The 18,428-nt window shown below is 36.4% G+C and overlaps 4 protein-coding genes and 1 non-coding gene across 8 annotated transcripts in view; 1 reads left to right on the top strand and 4 right to left on the bottom strand.

Annotated features, from left to right (window-relative positions):
• The window catches only part of DCL4 (dicer-like 4), a 17,896-nt gene extending 13,537 nt beyond the window's left edge, over positions 1-4,359 (bottom strand). For 2 of the 4 annotated variants that reach the window (XM_021419964.2, XM_089782692.1), the window contains exons 1-8: positions 3,990-4,359; positions 3,436-3,613; positions 3,156-3,266; positions 2,742-2,882; positions 2,559-2,634; positions 2,126-2,190; positions 790-933; positions 574-702 (exon numbers count right to left, since the gene is read on the bottom strand). In XM_021419964.2, the coding sequence (XP_021275639.1) occupies positions 574-702; positions 790-933; positions 2,126-2,190; positions 2,559-2,634; positions 2,742-2,882; positions 3,156-3,266; positions 3,436-3,613; positions 3,990-4,144 (999 nt within the window). In that variant the 5' untranslated portion in view covers positions 4,145-4,359. Of the gene's footprint in view, positions 1-573; positions 703-789; positions 934-2,125; positions 2,191-2,558; positions 2,656-2,741; positions 2,883-3,155; positions 3,267-3,435; positions 3,614-3,989 lie in introns of those variants that run through there. The other 2 variants (XM_021419965.2, XM_089782693.1) reach the window with 2 other exon arrangements.
• Positions 4,360-5,644: 1,285 nt separating this feature from the next.
• TRNAD-GUC (transfer RNA aspartic acid (anticodon GUC)) lies at positions 5,645-5,716 on the bottom strand. Its single transcript has one exon. It is a non-coding gene; the product is annotated as a tRNA-Asp (tRNA).
• Positions 5,717-5,799: 83 nt separating this feature from the next.
• Positions 5,800-7,003, top strand: LOC110410763 (uncharacterized). Its single transcript, XM_021420627.2, has one exon. It carries the CDS (start codon positions 5,869-5,871, stop codon positions 6,772-6,774), a length of 906 nt encoding a protein of 301 aa, XP_021276302.2. The 5' UTR covers positions 5,800-5,868; the 3' UTR covers positions 6,775-7,003.
• Positions 7,004-7,091: 88 nt separating this feature from the next.
• MOL1 (Leucine-rich repeat transmembrane protein kinase family protein) lies at positions 7,092-11,071 on the bottom strand. Its single transcript, XM_021421179.2, has 2 exons — positions 8,118-11,071; positions 7,092-7,680 (listed from the first exon to the last, which is right to left on the bottom strand). Exons 1-2 carry the CDS (start codon positions 10,669-10,671, stop codon positions 7,373-7,375), a joined length of 2,862 nt encoding a protein of 953 aa, XP_021276854.1. The 5' UTR covers positions 10,672-11,071; the 3' UTR covers positions 7,092-7,372.
• Positions 11,072-14,456: 3,385 nt separating this feature from the next.
• Positions 14,457-18,428, bottom strand: part of LOC110410437 (ENHANCED DISEASE RESISTANCE protein (DUF1336)) — a 13,816-nt gene continuing 9,844 nt past the window's right edge. The window contains exons 18-22 of the mRNA XM_021420112.1: positions 17,292-17,339; positions 16,585-16,728; positions 16,399-16,494; positions 15,813-15,914; positions 14,457-14,955 (exon numbers count right to left, since the gene is read on the bottom strand). Of these exons, the coding sequence (XP_021275787.1) occupies positions 14,863-14,955; positions 15,813-15,914; positions 16,399-16,494; positions 16,585-16,728; positions 17,292-17,339 (483 nt within the window). The 3' untranslated portion in view covers positions 14,457-14,862. The remainder of the gene's footprint in view (positions 14,956-15,812; positions 15,915-16,398; positions 16,495-16,584; positions 16,729-17,291; positions 17,340-18,428) is intronic.

Below are 18,428 nucleotides of genomic sequence, written 5' to 3'. Positions count from 1 at the left end.
ATTATGTGTTACCTATGAATTATTTATGAAACTCTTTTTTAATGATTTATTATTAATTATAAACTTTATGTTATATAAAAATACTTTTTATATTTTCAAAAATTTATTTTAAATAAATAAAAAACAAAGTTAATTTTTTCTATTTTGAACAAAGAAATTCGTGATTAATAGAAAGTTATTTATTAAATACCTTTTATGGTAATTTTAACTAAAATTAGAGTTTATATAAATTATTTTGCCAAACAGCTTATCTATAAAAAAAAGTTTATAAAAAGTAAATTTACCAAACAGCTTTAACTTAATTTTAAAAGCTATTAGTTTTTATAAGAGATTTATATTAGCTTTTAAACTAAAAAAAGCTAGACCAAACATGCTCTTAGTGCTCACACACAAAAAAAGCAAGTCATAAATAATAACCTATAGATTAAATACACCATGTAAAAACAAAACTCTAGTGAATAGCATATGAGATAAGCAGAAAATTTACTAAAAACAGAATTAAAAATTTAAAGAAGGGCTGTCAAATGCCAATTAAAAGAAACAAAAAATTCAGTTATTTTTGCAATATCTTACTTGTAATGCTCCCCAAAGGCCAAGATTTTCCAAACAAAAGACTATATTATCATGCATTCTTCTAAGTAGCTTTTTTGTGTTCCTGGCACATTGAGAATCGCCATTCTTCCGGCCAAGTGTTGATATGCACTGCTCTTGCCACAATGAAACAGAAAATTTAAAGCTTATTTCAAGATAATGAAGTTAAAGCAAGAGCAACACGTCACTTCAATATACCTGGCGCTTCATCTCCTCGAGTTTACTACAACAAAGCATGTAGGAACTAGAAGGACCCAAATCAACAGGGCCATAATTATATACTCTAACGACAGGAGATGCTACGAAGCTTTCCAATTCCTCCTTATCTCCAACTGAATAGACCTACAAATAATGGAGAGAGAAATATTACAAAATCAACTACTGTGAGCATCTAGATCAGTCCAACAATGGTGTTTAAGAAAAAATTCCCCCCCCCCACTTTTATTATAACCAAAAAGTCTTTTCTTCAAAGGCATTCCTCATTACAAGGCAACTACTGTTTTCCACGTCTCCAAAGATCCATGGTAAAACAGTCACACAGAGCAAGGGATAGAGAAATAGAGTGATGATGAAGACAATGACAACAATAAATGGTGATTAACATTACCCTCCTCAGCCAAAATTATGGTGGTTGCGTGAATCTTTGGAACTGTCATAGTAGAAATATCAACCACAATAGACTCAAAATAAGATATTTATTTACTTATTCAGCTCTCAGTACATCCATCCACATGCAGCAGAAAATAAAAAGCTTCAGGATTGATGCATCTACCTCACTATCAAGGTTGCACCAAAAATGTTAACTCATACCAATTAAGTCTCATCAATACTTGAAAATATTCTTTATGTATTATACAATGAACTAAGAACTTAGATCATTCAACCTATGCAGTTCTACTAGAGGAGTGAGTGTTTTCAAATGTGAAGAGGGCCAGCGTGAGCGTTTTCAATTGTGAAGAGGGCCAAACACATGTTTCATCCACTGCATAGAAAAAAACAGATGGTTCTCCGATAGCTATATATGCATAAGTCCATATCAAGTACGTTGGGATTGGTTAGACACCAGTTGAGGAAAGCCCAATATATCTTCTGGTCCTCCTCAGCTCACTAAACCAAGATGGACTATGACCAGCCATTACTCCAGCTTATAAAAGTTTGGAAAGGGTTGACGAAACCAAAGTCCTCAATTCAGGCTAACAGGACTACCACTTCACAAGCTATAGAAGGCCACAGCATCTATAATTAGCATTACAAAAACCTGACTACATAAACTAAGAACAGTATCTTCATAAAGGCATGCACTCACCCATGCTCCATGTATACTAACAAAACAAGGAAACTTTTAGGCACCCAACAACTTACTATGAACTACATAAACTATTCATTAGGTGTTTCCTTCATCATGCAAGATTTATGATTGAACGTGAGAACAGCTAGTTAGATCCCAATCTTCAACCATAATTAGTTTTAGAAAGGAAAACAAAAGATTGCAAAAAACCATATTATATCTCAAAGTAATGTTTTGAAGACTCACCTTAGCATCAAGTAAATTTTCGAGGCTGTTGATGCTTTTCGGTAAATTCATTTGACTAGAAGCATCTGAAAGCGTAAATTATATGCTCCAAGATTTAAGGATATCATGGTAGTAGCTATTAACAGATCACAGATATCAGCTATAAAACTAGAACAGCCAGTCAGTCAAGTGAAGATATATCATTGGAAAGCACTACACGATGCATTGTTATCCAAACTATTTGTCTCATATAAGCTAAAGGATAACTTGTAGGAAGTTGAAACCTTAGCTTTTCAAATTCATTTTCTTCCACCTTTACACATAACACATCCTCAAAACAACTTTCACTGGTCACATTTCACATAAGAATAAAATATTTGTATGACAAAAGGATTGAAAAAGTCAGGTACGAACTCAATGATCTTGATTCAATAGAAATGAAATTCTAAATTACCTTTACCAACAATGGGAGATGCTGTCATGCCAAATATACGAGGAAGCATTGATGCAGTAGCTTTATCATAGAAAGCCTACATGATTGTCAAAGTAATCTACAGAAATCAAAATACATCAACTGAAAGAAACTAATGTGATTCTATCATTGAGAGCACAATGATAAATATTTTTAGCACATTACTCTCATGATTTCTGCATAAGGATGATTGCTTTTAATTTGAGCATGATGACACTCATCAAATATCAGAAGAGCAATTAAATCCATCCTGATGAAGCAGTGATATAAGCTACGAAGTAGTATTTGAGGCGTCATAACAAGCACCTGCACCAAAACAATCAGCATGAATAGAAATATAAGCCAAGGGTGATGCACAGCCTCAAAGATCCATAATACCTACTAAAACGCAACATCCTCTATAGGGGAAAAAGCAAAGAAAAATAAAGTGGAATAAACTTAATTTGGTAAACTTCATAAGACAAGTCTTAAGTTCAATAAAAAATATTTCATCTTTCCATATTCAATAGAGTCCATCATAGGATATTGAACAAAATGTGGATAAATATGAATATTGCGTCAACCAAAGAACATAATCACCTCATATTGTTCAATCTCTTTTTCCCAGTCCTGATGATTCTTCAAGTGCCTGCAGTTCCCACAATAAGTCCCAACCTTGAAATCAAGAGAATCTTCTATAACCCTGCCTTGCTACAAAACAGTAACAGATTTGATTCAAAACCATGCATGACCCACTGCTATTTCAAATCTAAGATGATAAGGTTGGCAACCCACACTGGTTCTTAAATCCCAAACTCAGCCAAAACAATATTATAAACCTAATCATTACTAAGTCAGAAAATCATAGAAAGTAGCCCACCTGCTGAACCAGAGCCACCGTGGGAGCAAGAAAAATGCAAATCTTTTCCTGGGGTTTCCTTATCAAATGAGCAAGCTCGTAAATAAGCAGCACAGCAATATGGGTCTTCCCACAACCAGTCTCCAAATATACAATTATGTTCTCTTCCATGGCTTTCTTGCACAACTCCAATTGGTACCTTAAACAAAAGCATAAATCACAATGCAACTTTGAAATATAAATAATAATAATAAATAAAACCAACTAAACAAAAAGGTTGAGCCTCCAAAAGCTTGATGGAAACAGCACCTCAATAAATAGTTAAAAAGGCCAATATTGGTTCTTTTTCTTGGCTTTCAACATTTTTTGAGACATAATCAACAAAAAAGGTTTCGTATTTCTCGAGTTTTCACTCAAATTTCTCCCCAGACAAACAGAGAGTTCTCTGTTTCTTCGACTAAACTCACACGAAGCAATCAGAAAGAAAGAAACCAAAGCAAAACCACATTTCAAAAAAAAAACGAAACAAATAAACATAAATATTTACAAACACAAAACAACAAAACAAGACTCACTTTCTAGCTATCTTTCTCGGGTCCTTCTCTTTCTTTTCCACTTTCGCTCCATTTTCTTCACCAACTTCAGCGATTGGCGAGGGGGTAGCATAGGCTTTAGGTTTAGCGGTAACGGGCGGTTCGACCCCGCCGGCGGACAACTCGCCGTCCGGCATCGATGGGGGAATTCTTGCTTCACCGCTACCAAAAAGTGTTTTTTCCAGCGTTAGTAGAAGACTTAAAAAAGAAGAAAATATTGAAACAAAGACACCGTGCTTTGATGCATGGATGACGAAATTCTTTTCGGATATTTAAGGCGGTGTGGTGTTGTTGGATTTTTTCTCTACCCTTTTTTCTCTTGCTTTAATGCTCATGAATGAATCGTGGGAACCAGCAAGTCAATGGAAAGTCAAATCTCAAAACTCTAAAAGTCTATTTTTTATTTTATAAAAAATTAAAAATATTAAGTGAATTATTTTCTAAGTTATGTATGAAAATATTAAAGAAAATCCAAAATAAAAAATATTAATTGAAGATATTACTGCTAAATTATTTTGTCCCACGTAAATTGAAGTGAAGAACCAATCAACGTGATCTTTGTCAGATTCTGTCTTTACTTGTCCACGTGAACCGCTGTTGTTTCTCTCCGTCATTAAATATTTATTTTTTTTATTTTTATAAAATTATATTGAATTTTTTAATATATTTATTATTAAATTTTAAAAAATTATATTAAACATATTATAATATAAAAATTTATTTTTAGATATTTTAAAAAATAAAAAGAAAAATATGAGTAATTTTTTATTTCCATTTTATTTGACTTTTTGGTTAAAAGAAAAAAACAAATAGTTTGTTGTTTGATAAGTAGATTGACATGTGAATTCATTAAAATTAAAATAGCTTATATCCAATGCAATTTTACTATGTATATTCTGAAAGTAGAAAGTTTCTTGACTCACTAAAAAATAATTTATTTTTTAATAAATAAATAAATTTGGATTTATAAAATTGAAAATTTTTATTAGATAGTGTCTAAAGTATTAAGGTACACATTCATATAGTAGTTTTAAATTTTAATTAAATATTTATAAAATTTAGTTACCTTAACAATTAATAAGATTTGAGATAAGATATTTAAAAAATAACTAGTAACTTACTATTGATATCCTTAGTAAAAACAGGTAATTTGAAAGTATAAAATTTTTATCTTTTTTATTTTAGTTTTGGATTCTAAGCTTAGGGTTTGAGTTCAAAGTAATTAATTAAGTACTCATGAATAAATAAAAAAATTTAGACTTATAAAATCAAGTATGTATTTAATGAGTAATGTCTAAAATATAGAAATACAAATTTTGATGAATATTTATAAATTTTAATTAGATATTTAATTTGTAAAATTGAGTATGTATTTAATGAGTAGTGTCTAAAATATTAAAAAACAAATTTTGATAAATTTTTTAAAATTTTAATTAGATATTTATTTTGTAAAATAAAGTATGTATTTAATGAGTTATGTCTCAAATATTAAAATATGAATTTCAATAAATATTTTTAAATTTTAATTAGATATTTATAAAATTTAATTATTTTATCAATTAATAAAATTTGAAATAACTTTATCTTATCAATTATCCCCAGAACAAACAAAAGCCTTGGCTTGCAAAAATTTTAATCGCCGTTGCCGGGGATCGAACCCGGGTCGCCCGCGTGACAGGCGGGAATACTCACCACTATACTACAACGACTTTGCGCTGTATCACTGACCAAAAGAATATAAATTGTTTTAGATGCTTTTTTCGCCCGCCCGGAGGCAAAGGTTGAACATTAACATCCGCTGCATAGGACGAACAGGTTACTTGATAAAACCAAGCACCAACGCAGCAAAGAGCAAACCTCCATGGCAATGCCGATCCCCAACCTCACCCCTCTTTCCAGCCGCACCGTGAAGCCGACCGTCATCTTCACCACGCCACCGAACTACGCTGCCAGACTCTCCAACCTCCTCATTCTGAAAGGCCACACTCCTCTCTGGTGCCCGACCATCACCACTCATCCAACTCCCCACTCTCTCTCCACCCACCTTTCCCCACACTTCCTCTCTCTCCTATCCGCTATCACCTTCCCTTCTCGCGCCTCTATCACCTCCTTTTCCCTTGCCGCCCTCTCTCTCCCTAAACCCCTTCTCCCCTCTCATGGCCCCACATTCATTCTCGCTGCCTTAGGCAAAGATTCAGAGTTAATCAACACCCCTTTTATCTCTCAAATTTGTTCCAATTTACAACGGATTAAAGTTTTGGTCCCTCCAATCGCTACTCCCAACAGCTTAGCCTTGTCTCTCAGGAAAGGATATGGTCGGAGAGTGTTGTGTCCGGTTCCGAAAGTTGTCGGACTAAACGAGCCGCCAGTTGTTCCCGATTTCCTCAAGGATTTGGAGAGTGGTGGGTGGGTCCCGATTCGTGTTGACGCGTACGAGACGAGGTGGGTGGGGCCAAGTTGTGCGGAGGAAGTGGTTAGGAAGGGGGAGGAGCACGAGGAGGAAGTGAACGCCGTTGTTTTCACGAGTAGTGGGGAAGTGGAGGGGTTTTTGAAGAGTTTAAGGGAGTTTGGATGGGATTGGGGGATGGTCAGAAGGAGGTGGCCGCGGTTAGTGGTTGCGGCTCATGGCCCGGTCACCGCGGCGGGGGCGAAGAGGTTGGGAGTGGATGTTGACGTCGTGGGTTCCAATTTTGATAGTTTTCAGGGTGTCGTTGACGCGCTCGATGTCTGTTTGAAGGCTTGGGGACAGGAACAGGATTGCATGTAACTTGTTTGAGATTAGTCACAGGATTCTTGATAATCATCATATGTCTGTGGCTAATGATGAGGACTTTGGGAATGTTAGAACCAAAGGGAACACCGAACAAGGACATGTATCTGTCATTGTCATTGGTTCCATGTAAAGATCAAAGAATGCCCATGGCAAATTTTCTTACTTGAAGCAAAGCTCCTGTGGGTACAGATTGGCTTGAAAAGTTAAATTTAGATTAGCATTTCTGCAACTTAGATAACACTTAAAGCTTCTCTGAAGAAGAATTTCACAGCATTGATTGATCCAAATTACCAAGGCTTTGCACCAAAACATTAAAGAGATTAAAACTGTCAAATTGAAATAATATATGATCAAATTCAAACTTCCAACATTTTACATTGTATAAGGAACGAGATGATAGCAGTTGCTCTGTCCCTATCATAAGAATTTTAAGTAGAAAAACACTATAGAGATTATATAAACAAGCTAACAACCAAATCAAAATACATATATTTTCATTAAAAACTATTTACTGCTATATATGTATCTGTTGTGGGCCTTCCGCTGTAATGGTGAAAGCTAATGTCACAACTTTCCTGCTTCAATAGTGCTATTATTTACCTTGCGGCTTCAATCCGGATAGAAGTTTCAATGCTTCTTCCATGGATGGTCGATCAGCTGGCCTGCTGCTAGTGCAGAGCATAGCAACATCGAGAACCAGTTTTACTTCCTCTTGCAGTGAATTTGTGGAACCAGCTTCACTGTCATTGTATACTTCTCTCAAAAGAACGTCCTTCGGTTTACTCTGTATGCTTGCTCCAGCATTTGTCAGCCTACCATTAGTTAATATTTCCAGAATTATCTCCCCAAAGTTGTATATGTCCATGTATAGTTCCTCCTTGATTGCATCGTTTGATTGACCTGTTTCAGGTTTCAAGAAAGAATTTCAAGAACTGATTCGAGAAAGGAAAGATTCGAAGACAAAAGAATGAACAGAAATTGAGCCACTGCTTCAAATCAGGTTCTTAATCAGGATGATGTATTTTCAAGTAAGAATGTATTTCCCTCAACTCTGTAGAAAATAGACTCGTTTTGCTATTCCTTTAGGAACATTGAAGCAGTTGCTGGTTGTTTGTATTGTAGGCAATGCTCACAAGGGAATAAAAACTGTTAATGGTCTACTCGTACTTTGAAAGCAAATGCTATGTCATAGACCCAAAAAAATATGGTCCAGTTTGTTCAGGCATTCTCTCAGGTTTGAATATCTAAGGAACTTTTGCTCAAAAGTTAATTTTGTTTGTTTGAAATGCAAAGTTTTGAATAAAAGGAATCCATGTAAAGGGAATAGTCAAGTTTACCTGTTCCCATTCTGGAAGTTGTAGCTGGAACAGTACCTTTGATCAACTGTATCAGACACTTGAACCCAAAATCAGCTAGGCGGGGTTCGAAATTATCATCAAAGACAACATTACTTGACTTCAAATCTCCATGAGAAATTGCAGGATTACAATCATGGTGAAGGAAGCAAAGTCCCTTTGCGATACCAATTATAATTCTGTACTTGGCCGCCCAATCTCTTCGCATTCTCACCTTCTCGGTCAAATTTCCGTTAGGCAAGTAATCATACAGCAGATAAGCCAAATGCTTGTTGTAGCAGAAACCAAGTAATCTGATCAAATTCTTGTGCCTTGCATTTCCCATTTGTGTTATAAATTCTGAGGCACCCTTCATTCTCTTTGCATCCCATTCAATCTTTTTCACCAAAACTGTTATTCCAGTGGGCAGCACTGCTTTGCAAACTGCAGCTGATAGCGGTGGCAATTCCTCCATGGAATCAGTGGAATTGAAGCTCCTCAAAACGTCATTTGCTGTAAACTGTGGGAGTCCAATGAACGAGTCCATTTTCCATTGGCCTTTGCTTCCTTTGCGGAGATAACTTAGCCAGAAAACTGATGCTGCAATGAATATGACTGCTCCTGCACAGAGCAAAAGAACTAATCTGAGCTTTCCCCTGCCTTTGCTTCCCAAGATTGACATTGAACCTGAACATGATTTAAGAGGTGCTCCACAGAGCCGAGGATTTCCAACATATGCACTTCGACCCATTGATTGCAACCTCTTTTCTGAGGGAATGGCACCGGAGATATCATTGAATGATACATTTAGAAGTACTAGGCTTGAAGACTTGCCAAACTCTGCAGGTATTGAACCGCTGAAATTGTTACGTGACAAATCCACAACACCTAGAGCAGGAAGACTAGCAAGTTCCTGAGGTATATGACCAATTAACTTATTCCTAGCTAAATTAATTATCGCAAGCTCCTGGCAATTGGAAATAATTTTTGGGACAGCTCCCGACATATTGTTCATCTGCAATTCAACAACAAGAAGGGATTTACACGATCTGAATGGAGGTAGGTTCCCTGAGATGTTACAAGATGATGCAGAGAAATTTTGAAGAAGTGGCAAGGACCATGTTTGTGCTGGGATCGTTCCCCCTAGTTCTGGATTATTAGAGATATTGAAATACTGAAGCTCTGAAGCTTGAGAAATATCTGAGGGAATTCCGCCAGTAAACCTGTTCCTGGAAAGGTCTATATATGTGATATCAGGAAGATGATTAAACTTGAAAGGGATTTCACCCGAGAATGAATTATCCTCAAGTCGAATGCGAACAAGCGAAGAACAATTGGATAGAGGTGAAAGAGTGCCTGTAAACTCGTTCGAAAACATGATTAATTTAAATAGCTCACCACCTGCACAAATATCAGATGGAATGGTGCCAATGAAACTGTTGGTTGAAACATCTAACCATCTAAGCTTTGAGTTCCTGCCCAAGTTTCGTGGAAGTGACCCAGTGAAGTAATTGTTCCATATAAACAGAGTATCCAGTGATGGAAGATCTGCTATGTCTTCTGGGACAGTGCCATTCATTTCATTGTACATAAGACTGAGCAGTCTTAGATTCTTCAATTCTGAAAAGCTCTCAGGAATAGGCCCAGAAATTAAGTTATCGGAGAGATCCAAGTTGGTGAGTGGCACGATTCTGCTAAACTCCCATGGAATCAATCCAGTGAGCTGGTTCATGAAGAGAAAAAGTGACTGAAGCTTGGTAAGATTGGAGAGATGCTTGGGTATTGAGCCAGAGAGATTTGCTCCGGCAATATCAAGGTACTGAAGCTCACTCATGTTGCCCAACTGCCATGGGATATTTCCTTCATAAGAGTTGTAGCCAATCTCCATATGTGTCACTGTTTTGAGATTACCCAGTTCAGGTGGTATGTTTCCAGTGAGGAAATTTCCTGCCAAGTGAAGAAATTCCAGGCTCTTGAAAGACCCATACGTTGAAGGGATTGGTCCATTGAAGTAACTGCCAGCTAAATTGAGAACCTTGAGAAATTCAAGCTCGGAAAGCTCAACAGGCAATGGCCCTGAGAAACTGTTGCTAAAAGCATCAAGAACAACCAGGTTCCTAAGACCGGAGATTCCTCCTGGGAAGTGGCCAGAAAAATTGTTTCTGCTGATATCTAAGCTTCTTAGATTGGTGAGATTGAAGATTTCAACAGCGAGTTCTCCGGAGAATGAGTTTTGACTGATGTTGAGATCAACAAGCTCGGTGAAGACACTGAATTGCTTTCCAGGTAATTCACCGGCAAGATTCTTCATACTAAGATTTAAACCAATAACAATGGTTGAATTCTTGTTGCATTCGACACCAGACCAAGAACAGGCATACACTTTCCCTGAAGGATTTCCTCCAGGGGGAACTAACCAATCATCCAGACTGTTATAATCGTCAATCTCTGATTTTAAGCTCAATAGAGCATCTGAATAAGGATCAGCAGCTATTACCACTGCAATTAACATGGAAGAGAAGAGAAGATTGAAGTAAATCCATTGAGAAATCTCCATTGGAACTCGCAGTGAAGAAGGAATAGAGACAAACTACAAACACAACCAATAAAAAAAAAAAGGTAAGTCAGCTCACTGCAATCTGCGTTCCTGTGTTTTTGTTGGATGAATTGATACATGGGAAATAGGGAAAGGATGCATAAAAGGAGGAAATGACGCATAGTGATTAGTTGATATGAGAATATTATCAGGCTGCTTTTGGGGCAAGATGGGGCCTTGCGGTCTTAAGTTTATTTGGATGGTGTTTGCCATTACGGAATAAAGCTTTCATATCTTTAAGCCATCTTTTTCCTCCCTTTTCCACTGGAGAGAATCCTATACATTATCAGCAGTGTCTCAATTTGAATTAGTATATGAAACACTGTGGGACACCATCGAAATCATCAACTTTCATTGTTTAGTTACAGAAATAAGAAAAGGGTTTTTGTGGTTGAAGCCAAATTGCTTACTCATATATAAAGCTATATCATATTCAGTTAGGCACTTATTAGGCAATTAACACGACAGCTGCTATGAACCATTCTTTGGACCGTTAATGATTATACCTTGTGTAAATTATTGTATCACACCCGTGGTGCCACATTGTATCTGGATGAAAGTTGAGAAAGCAAAAATTATCAATCATTATAGCTAGATACAGAATATATGGATGGAAAATGGAAATGATTTGTTGTTCATGAGGGTAAAAGAAAGGGTGCATGGAAATCTATATTCAATTGGTGGTTCAGGTGTGAGGAAGATGCAGAATGAGCAACATCCTCACTGTTTTATTTCAGCCACAAAAGCAGCAACCTGGTGGTGGTCAACTTCTCTCAAACCGAAGAAAAGGAAAGAGGAAAAGAAAATGTCCTTGACATCTGCTCCGGAGGAAAAATGAAGGCTGTTCCTGCCGACTTGAGCTGTTACCAGAATTTTGACCAAGGATAGAATTCTTTACTTTTTCTACTTTATTCTTTTCACCAGCATGTCTAGAATCTCCACCTGTTGTAAAAGCTCCATGCGAGATAATAAGATCTGATTATACCCCAAAGACAATTACAGTTTGTAACTGAAAATAGATTATGTACTAAGTGTATTAGTGGATTAATTTCAACATGTATGCAATGGCAGTATAGGCAGGGACAAGATAAAGATCTTTGCCAGGATTTTCATTTGATCATGTTGTTGACATGACAGCAGCAGGTGCGGAGAAGGTAAAGAGTAAAGACAAGGGTTGTGATAAAAGCAGCAGCATTTCCCTTAATTTATGATGAGCTTAGCCTTTTGTGTCTTTGAAGGAAATAAAAAAGGTAAGCCCCCTACTTGACATGTGTGTTCCTTGGCAGTCACTGCTCGGGGTTTCCTGGTCCACATGCGATCCAATGATTATACAACGAAAGAAAGGAAAAAAAAAAAGGGAATCTCTCCGGGGAAGTAGCCATGGAACTCTTTTATGAGTAACAAGCTGAGAGTATGAGTGGCTCTAAACCTCATCAAATCCAGTAAACCAGCAAAATTGTCCGCACCCAACAAGGCAACAACTCAATCTGATAGCAGTAAAACGTTTTCTTTGTTCATCGAACTCTAAACTTACAATCAGGGTAGGTGGCTTGCATGATTTTGACTGCATAATCTTTGTTCTCCATTGGCAGTTTTGCTTCTTTAATCACTACATTTCTTCCCTATCCAGGAAAGTGGGGCAGATGAATAAATATGCGAGTTGGCAAACACTTAGAAAAGCCTCCAGTATTTAAGAGCCATGGGGGTTATTATTCTCTGGGTTTCTTTTTCAACTTCATAGACATCAAATTGTTAGTAAAAAACAAGAGTACAGACTCAGTAGTAAGAGATTTTGGACACAATGGGGAAGTTTGTCCTTTTTGCCTATCATTACTTTCAAAAAAAATTTGGTTTCATGTTTCCATCACTGAAATTTTCGGAGCTCACGTCCATATTCATCATGGAAGACAGTGCAAGGCCTTAAATACTCGGTACCCAACGGCCCACTTCACGAGAGGCAGTAAGCCTGTATGAATTTCACAGTGGCCCCGTGAAGAACCAACCTGTTGCGTGTTATAATTAGGTTTCAATTAATGGGGTGTGATAAAAATCTGCCATTGTCAGGTGTATTCTGAACTCTGCAAAGCCAAATGCAATACCCCCGACCCAGAGGCAGACAGAGCTTTAATGTGCCATTAAAAGCCTACACTGTGTTATCACTTCCTTCTTGTTGCAGCTGCTAGTGCTACGGTTTAAGGGCGCATGCTTCCCCAACTAGTAGAAATAAAGAAACTAGTTGAACTAATCTTTCAACCAAAGCATTGTCACAGACTCACAGCTTCCATTCAGGTTAAACTTGATATGTATAATTCGAATCGAAGGCCAATGTACCGTCATTATGTTGTTTCTGAAAGGGGTTTCTCTTTACTTCAGTTGTCCTTGAGGGAGGATTAACTTTGAGCAAAGCACAAGCAAAAGAACCCCAAAAGTTAATTTCGTAAAGATTACGTTAACTCACACGAGGGGGTGGATCAAGATTGATCAACTACTGTGATTGAATAGCTACACCCCTGTTCAGCAGTCAGAGTTGGATGTAAAGAGTTCCAAAGAGTTTACCCCTGACAGGATTGAAAAAGACCCTGCACCGACTGCATGGCCGTTTGCTGTGGGAGGAACACATCTTTTTAGGGGAAAATTACCCCTTTTTTTTTTTGGGTTTTTGAACTTGAATTGGATTCCCACTCATCTAGTCAAAAGAGAAGGAGCTTAATTAGATCATATCTGATTTGATGTATAAATCTTGATAAAATGAGAAAAAGTATAACCAAATCTGTTTACCAACTAAGTTGGTAGGCTTTAATTGTGTCAGAAATGACCATTGCTAACCTTGAATTGGGGGTTATGCCTATGGGTTCAGTTGAAGGGTAAGTTTGAGTTTTTCCAGGTAGCTGTAGTGAAAAGCTGGGGAACATTTAGTCAAAGATAGGTGGTGCTGAAACTAATGAGCCAAGCACAACGGATAAACATTCAAAGGATGAAGAAAAACATCAATAAATAAAATGTGAAAAGAGAAAGTAGCTGTAGCAAAAGAGAGTAAGTGGAGTTAGTAAAGTGATTGAAGAAAGGGACACATCGTTTAAATTTCTACTACCTTTAACCAGAATTCTCTAATAAATTTGTTCGTTTGTTGTAGGACCCAAAACCATGCAATTTGCAAATGCTATAAGAAATACCTATGACCCCAAATCGGCTTTATTCCACAGAGAACCTATGCTTTAGTGTCACACCAAGCGTTTCAATCTTGGATGGGACAAGTATGAAAATCTTGAAAAGCTTTAAGCAAGTTAACCTTTTGAAGAGAGGATACCTTATGCCAGCTATGAACTGAATCAGAGAGAGAGTAGTAACAGTAGCATTAAATGGTAAAATATCAATGCAACTTCATAAAAGGAAAAGTATGCAGAGTCATTGTCGATTTATATACAAGTGCCAGTGATTTCTAGTTTCATATATGGTGGCAAAAGGACAGGGTTGAACCCAGACGTTAACAATAATCTCTTCCGCCCGGGATCGTATGCTAGCCGAAAGGTGGAAACTCATTTCTATAACTTGTCTGTAACCAGGCTTTTATCCAAGCAAATGTGAATATAATACAACCATCATAGAATCCTCAACTGGAAACAAACATGGGAAAACGGAAGAAAAAGAGATTGCACATGGCCAAGTGCCAACTTAGCCGAAACCTGATAATGAGAACTGAAAGATCATTTGTCAAACTTAATTGGAAAGATCCAAGGAAAAATGGCTAACTCACAAACAAAATATTGTAACAAATGTGTTTAGATAAAAGGATTACAATAAATTCCAAAGGCTCTTCCAAGTAAGTCTCAAGTGACAATGTGGAATGTATACCGGAGGGTGTTCCAAATTCAGTAATGTAAAGTTTATGTACAAAATATTCCATTGTTCTTCACCAAATATGATATTGGTCAAGGATGAATACAGCCAACTTTTTAGCCACTGAATCTACCAAGCACAACATAACTCAGCAACAGGTAAAGTATGAACCCAACGGTTATCCCCTCAAATCAAGTAAACTGAATACTGAAAAGATATAAAATCTGGAACAACCCATTTGATAGTCTTACCCTACACATAGTGACAGTAACCTAGGAGCACAAGATGATTAAAGATTGTTAATGTAGCAAAACCTCAAAACTCCAGTGGTATAGCAGATTCAAGCCTCACACGATTTAGTCGAACAGTGCCCAGAATGTACTCAGGCAATTCTGCCTCTTCTTTTGCCTGCAGATGGAGAAAGTATGAATATCTAGGCTTCGACATATGTATTTTTAAGGTAAAAATTAGAAACAATTCAATCTTTCATAGCACTTTAGATATCTAGGGTTTATTCTAGAGTGCTTTCATCATTATGTTACTAAACTTGATAACGAATTTCAAATCCCAACAAGGATATTGCTCAAAGAATTTTTTTTATTTTTGAAAGTTCAATATATTGAGGAAATGAGAGAACAAAATTCTCCCCAAGAGAGAGCAGAAGGCTCAAAGAATACTTAAATATCAAGAAACATGGTGCAATTTTGTCTCGAATGAAAAATTAAGGATTTTCTAATCAGCAGCCAAAATTTTGGGAGTTTTTAACTGCTTGTTACCAAAGCTACTATGAGTAGAAAAACCAAGAGAAGACTAAAATTATGGACTACTAACATTGTGCATTTCATCCCTATTGCAGCTGCTACAAGACCCAAGCAGAAAAAGAAAAACCAAGAGAAGACTAAAATTATGGACTACTAACATTGTGCATTTCATCCCTATTGCAGCTGCTACAAGACCCAAGCAGAAAAAGAAAATCCAAAGAAGGGTTTTCAGCAATTTGAAACAGTAACTACAAAAGCGACAAATTGTTTGAATAATATGATTGCAAGAAGCAATACGATAAACCACACAACCCAGAGCTAAAATGCTTGAGGAAACTCCTGCAATCTCAAGGTAGACAAACAAAAAGTACATAAGAAAGAGCTAGTTAGAGTTGCTTTTGTTTTCTGTTTTTGTACCCAAAACACTTAGTAAAAACTTCCTTTAGTCTGAAGCCCACACTAGAAGACAGTACTTTCACAGATTAACAGCAGAAAGGCACGAACCTCTATTAAAATTGCAAGATCTACTACTAAGCTTGTGACATATCCAAGGACGAGGCCGATAACACTTCTTGCTACTGATGATGACCCAATATCCACATCAATCTGCATATTATAAGATTCAGCAGCAATATCATCAAGATCAGAAAGTCCCCCATCTAACTAGTCAATAAAATTCGATAATAATGTAGCATTGCAAGTCAACTTTGGAATTGCAAGAGTAGGCATTAACTTCCCAATAAAGAAATATGTCAAAGATAACTTGCAGTGTATATCAGTGCAGTGGAACTTCTAAAATTGTAGAGATATCTCAAGACTTTAGATTCTGATACTACCTAGGCTTTCAAGATCATAATAACATCTGAAGACATATAAGGCAGAAAATATGAGATTCCACATTCCCACTTGACCACATGCAGTTAATGCATGCTTCATATAAACCATGAAATAATCTAATTTTCATATGATTGAAGTTTCAGAGATGAAGTGCATCTATTTCATATCTAAAATAAAATGCAGATGCAGCAAACATTAGCTTCCCTGATGAGGCAAGAAAATTAAAAAAAAAAAAAAACCAAGGCTGTATTACCTCCAGAAAGTTGTCCTGTCTGAAATATTTGCAGGTAACAGCTTTCCCAAGTAGGCAAGCTTTTGTTCCAACCGCACGCTTAACCATCCAATACCCCTGTACATTTGAAAACAAATGAGCCTTTCTATGGTGCTAGAACGAATTAATAAAAGCCACTTGAGATGTTTACGATGTAGCATTTCATACCTCAACAATGCTTGGAATCAGTTTAAATCTTGCATCACGAAACATATCCGTTCCATCCACAAACTTTCCCAATAAAGAATTTTTATTCACAGGCCTTTCAGCAGCATAATAGAGGACCAAACTATAGTTTGGTTTTGCAGGAACCTGAAAGAGAGAAATTAAAACATATATCCTTTTTTTGAAAGACCAAAATGAGACTTGTTGCAACCAAAAAAAGAAATCCATTATTTGAAATTCTCCTTATGCTGCTATAACTCCCATTGTCAACCTCCAAAATCAGTATTCTTGGGAGAAAAGAGGAAACTAGAAGCAAGTCTAAAGGCCAAAGAGTGATCTTAGTTGACCATCTACAACCCACTCTAGCCTTATTATTTACTACACACATGCCTATTTCTGCATTAACATTACTTTAAATGAATTCGTCATATTGTGTCTAAAAACTATGGCCTAAGCGTCATTACCAATAATGATCCTACCACAGCGGGGTAGTAAAGGTCAGAAACTCAAACCTATATGTCCCAAACAAACAACTTTCAGCTTTTAATAGTTAAATTTCCACAAGAGTAACCCTTTAACATAGGAAAATGTTCATACCTATCTAATGCCGTCATAGGAAAGAGTCTAATCAAAATTCCCAGTATATAACAGGTATCGTGCTCAAAAACATGTACTAAATAAAGGAGGTTGAACTGCATCCACGTGCGTACCTCAAGATTAATCACAAGGATAAATGGAAGCTTTTTTCCAGCATCTGACTGAAAATGAAAAATAGCAGTTAGGTCATAACTCATAAAGCTGATTTTAAATTATGCAAAATCATGCATGATAATATTCTTAGCTTGTTCCATCTGAAAAGGAACTTTAACTGTTCAGTGCAACAAAAAATATATCAGAGCATTATTTATCTGTAAAACAGAAATGCCCAACACATTGGGAATACAAAGATGCAAGAATAGGTAATTTGACAGTCACAAAACAAATTATATGGTCCCTAAGAGCTTGTGGGAGTATAAACCATATGCTAATGGATGTCATCCTAAATATGAAAGAAGTATAGACAGTAAGCTTAATCATTCTCAAATTAGAAATTTTCCAAACTGAAACAAAAATCTTACATCACCAAAAATCTTACATAGAAGGTGAGTGCAATTGAGATGAGGATGCTGCAATGGCAGTGTGGTTATACAAGAAAAGATAAGACAAGAAACCAATGATTTGGGAAAACATGGGGTTAGTGAAATTTAGGACAGAATGAGGGAGATACGTTGAAAGTGCAAAAGGGCTTTGATTTTATTGTTAGACATAGAAATATAAAATGTTCAATTAAATATAAGTTGAAAGAAGAAACTATACAATATACTGATTGCCCGAAAAACTGAAAATTTTAAAGATTTCCATTGTCAGTTCAAAGATTGTGTCATCCAGTCGAAAAGGATACTCAAGTTTGGGAAAAATTAAGAAAAACCCAACTGAAGACACCTTCTCCTCTTTATTTCAGCTCAGAATTGTCATCAAGCAAATATAACTAAGAGTAACAAGCATACCAAATTGACTCTCTGCATGAATCCTGGTTCATTCATTAAATTTATCATACAAAATCAAGGTTAGAGATGACTTTCAAGGAACAATAATATATTTCTAAGCCAAACCTACAAAAATATAAAATTTTGCTTAAAACAAAAACAAATTCCTTTAGCACAGGAATGCTGTAGCATTTATAATTGTGCAACACAGAAAGCTACAGGTTACTATTATTTAGCACTCAAAATTTTTTAGAATGTAAAACACACAGATCAAGAAGGATTCCATAAAATTATATCAGTATGACTTTTCCACACAAGGAT

The sequence above is a fragment of the Theobroma umbraticum genome, unplaced genomic scaffold (genome assembly GCF_002168275.2).
Source record: "Theobroma umbraticum cultivar Fairchild unplaced genomic scaffold, ASM216827v3 scaffold_56.0, whole genome shotgun sequence".
Taxonomy (NCBI): domain Eukaryota; kingdom Viridiplantae; phylum Streptophyta; class Magnoliopsida; order Malvales; family Malvaceae; genus Theobroma; species Theobroma umbraticum.
Note: the sequence above shows the minus strand (reverse complement) of the source record. Positions and strands in the feature narration are given on the sequence as shown.

Excerpts from the sequence above, each read along its gene's own strand:
- MOL1 (XM_021421179.2), bottom strand. The coding sequence starts at position 10,671 with ATGGAGATTTCTCAATGGATTTACTTCAATCTTCTCTTCTCTTCCATG. Across the intron at positions 7,681-8,117 it reads AACTTCCAGAATGGGAACAG|GTCAATCAAACGATGCAATC; the intron begins GTAAACTTGACT and ends AACCTGAAACAG.
- LOC110410763 (XM_021420627.2), top strand. The coding sequence starts at position 5,869 with ATGGCAATGCCGATCCCCAACCTCACCCCTCTTTCCAGCCGCACCGTG.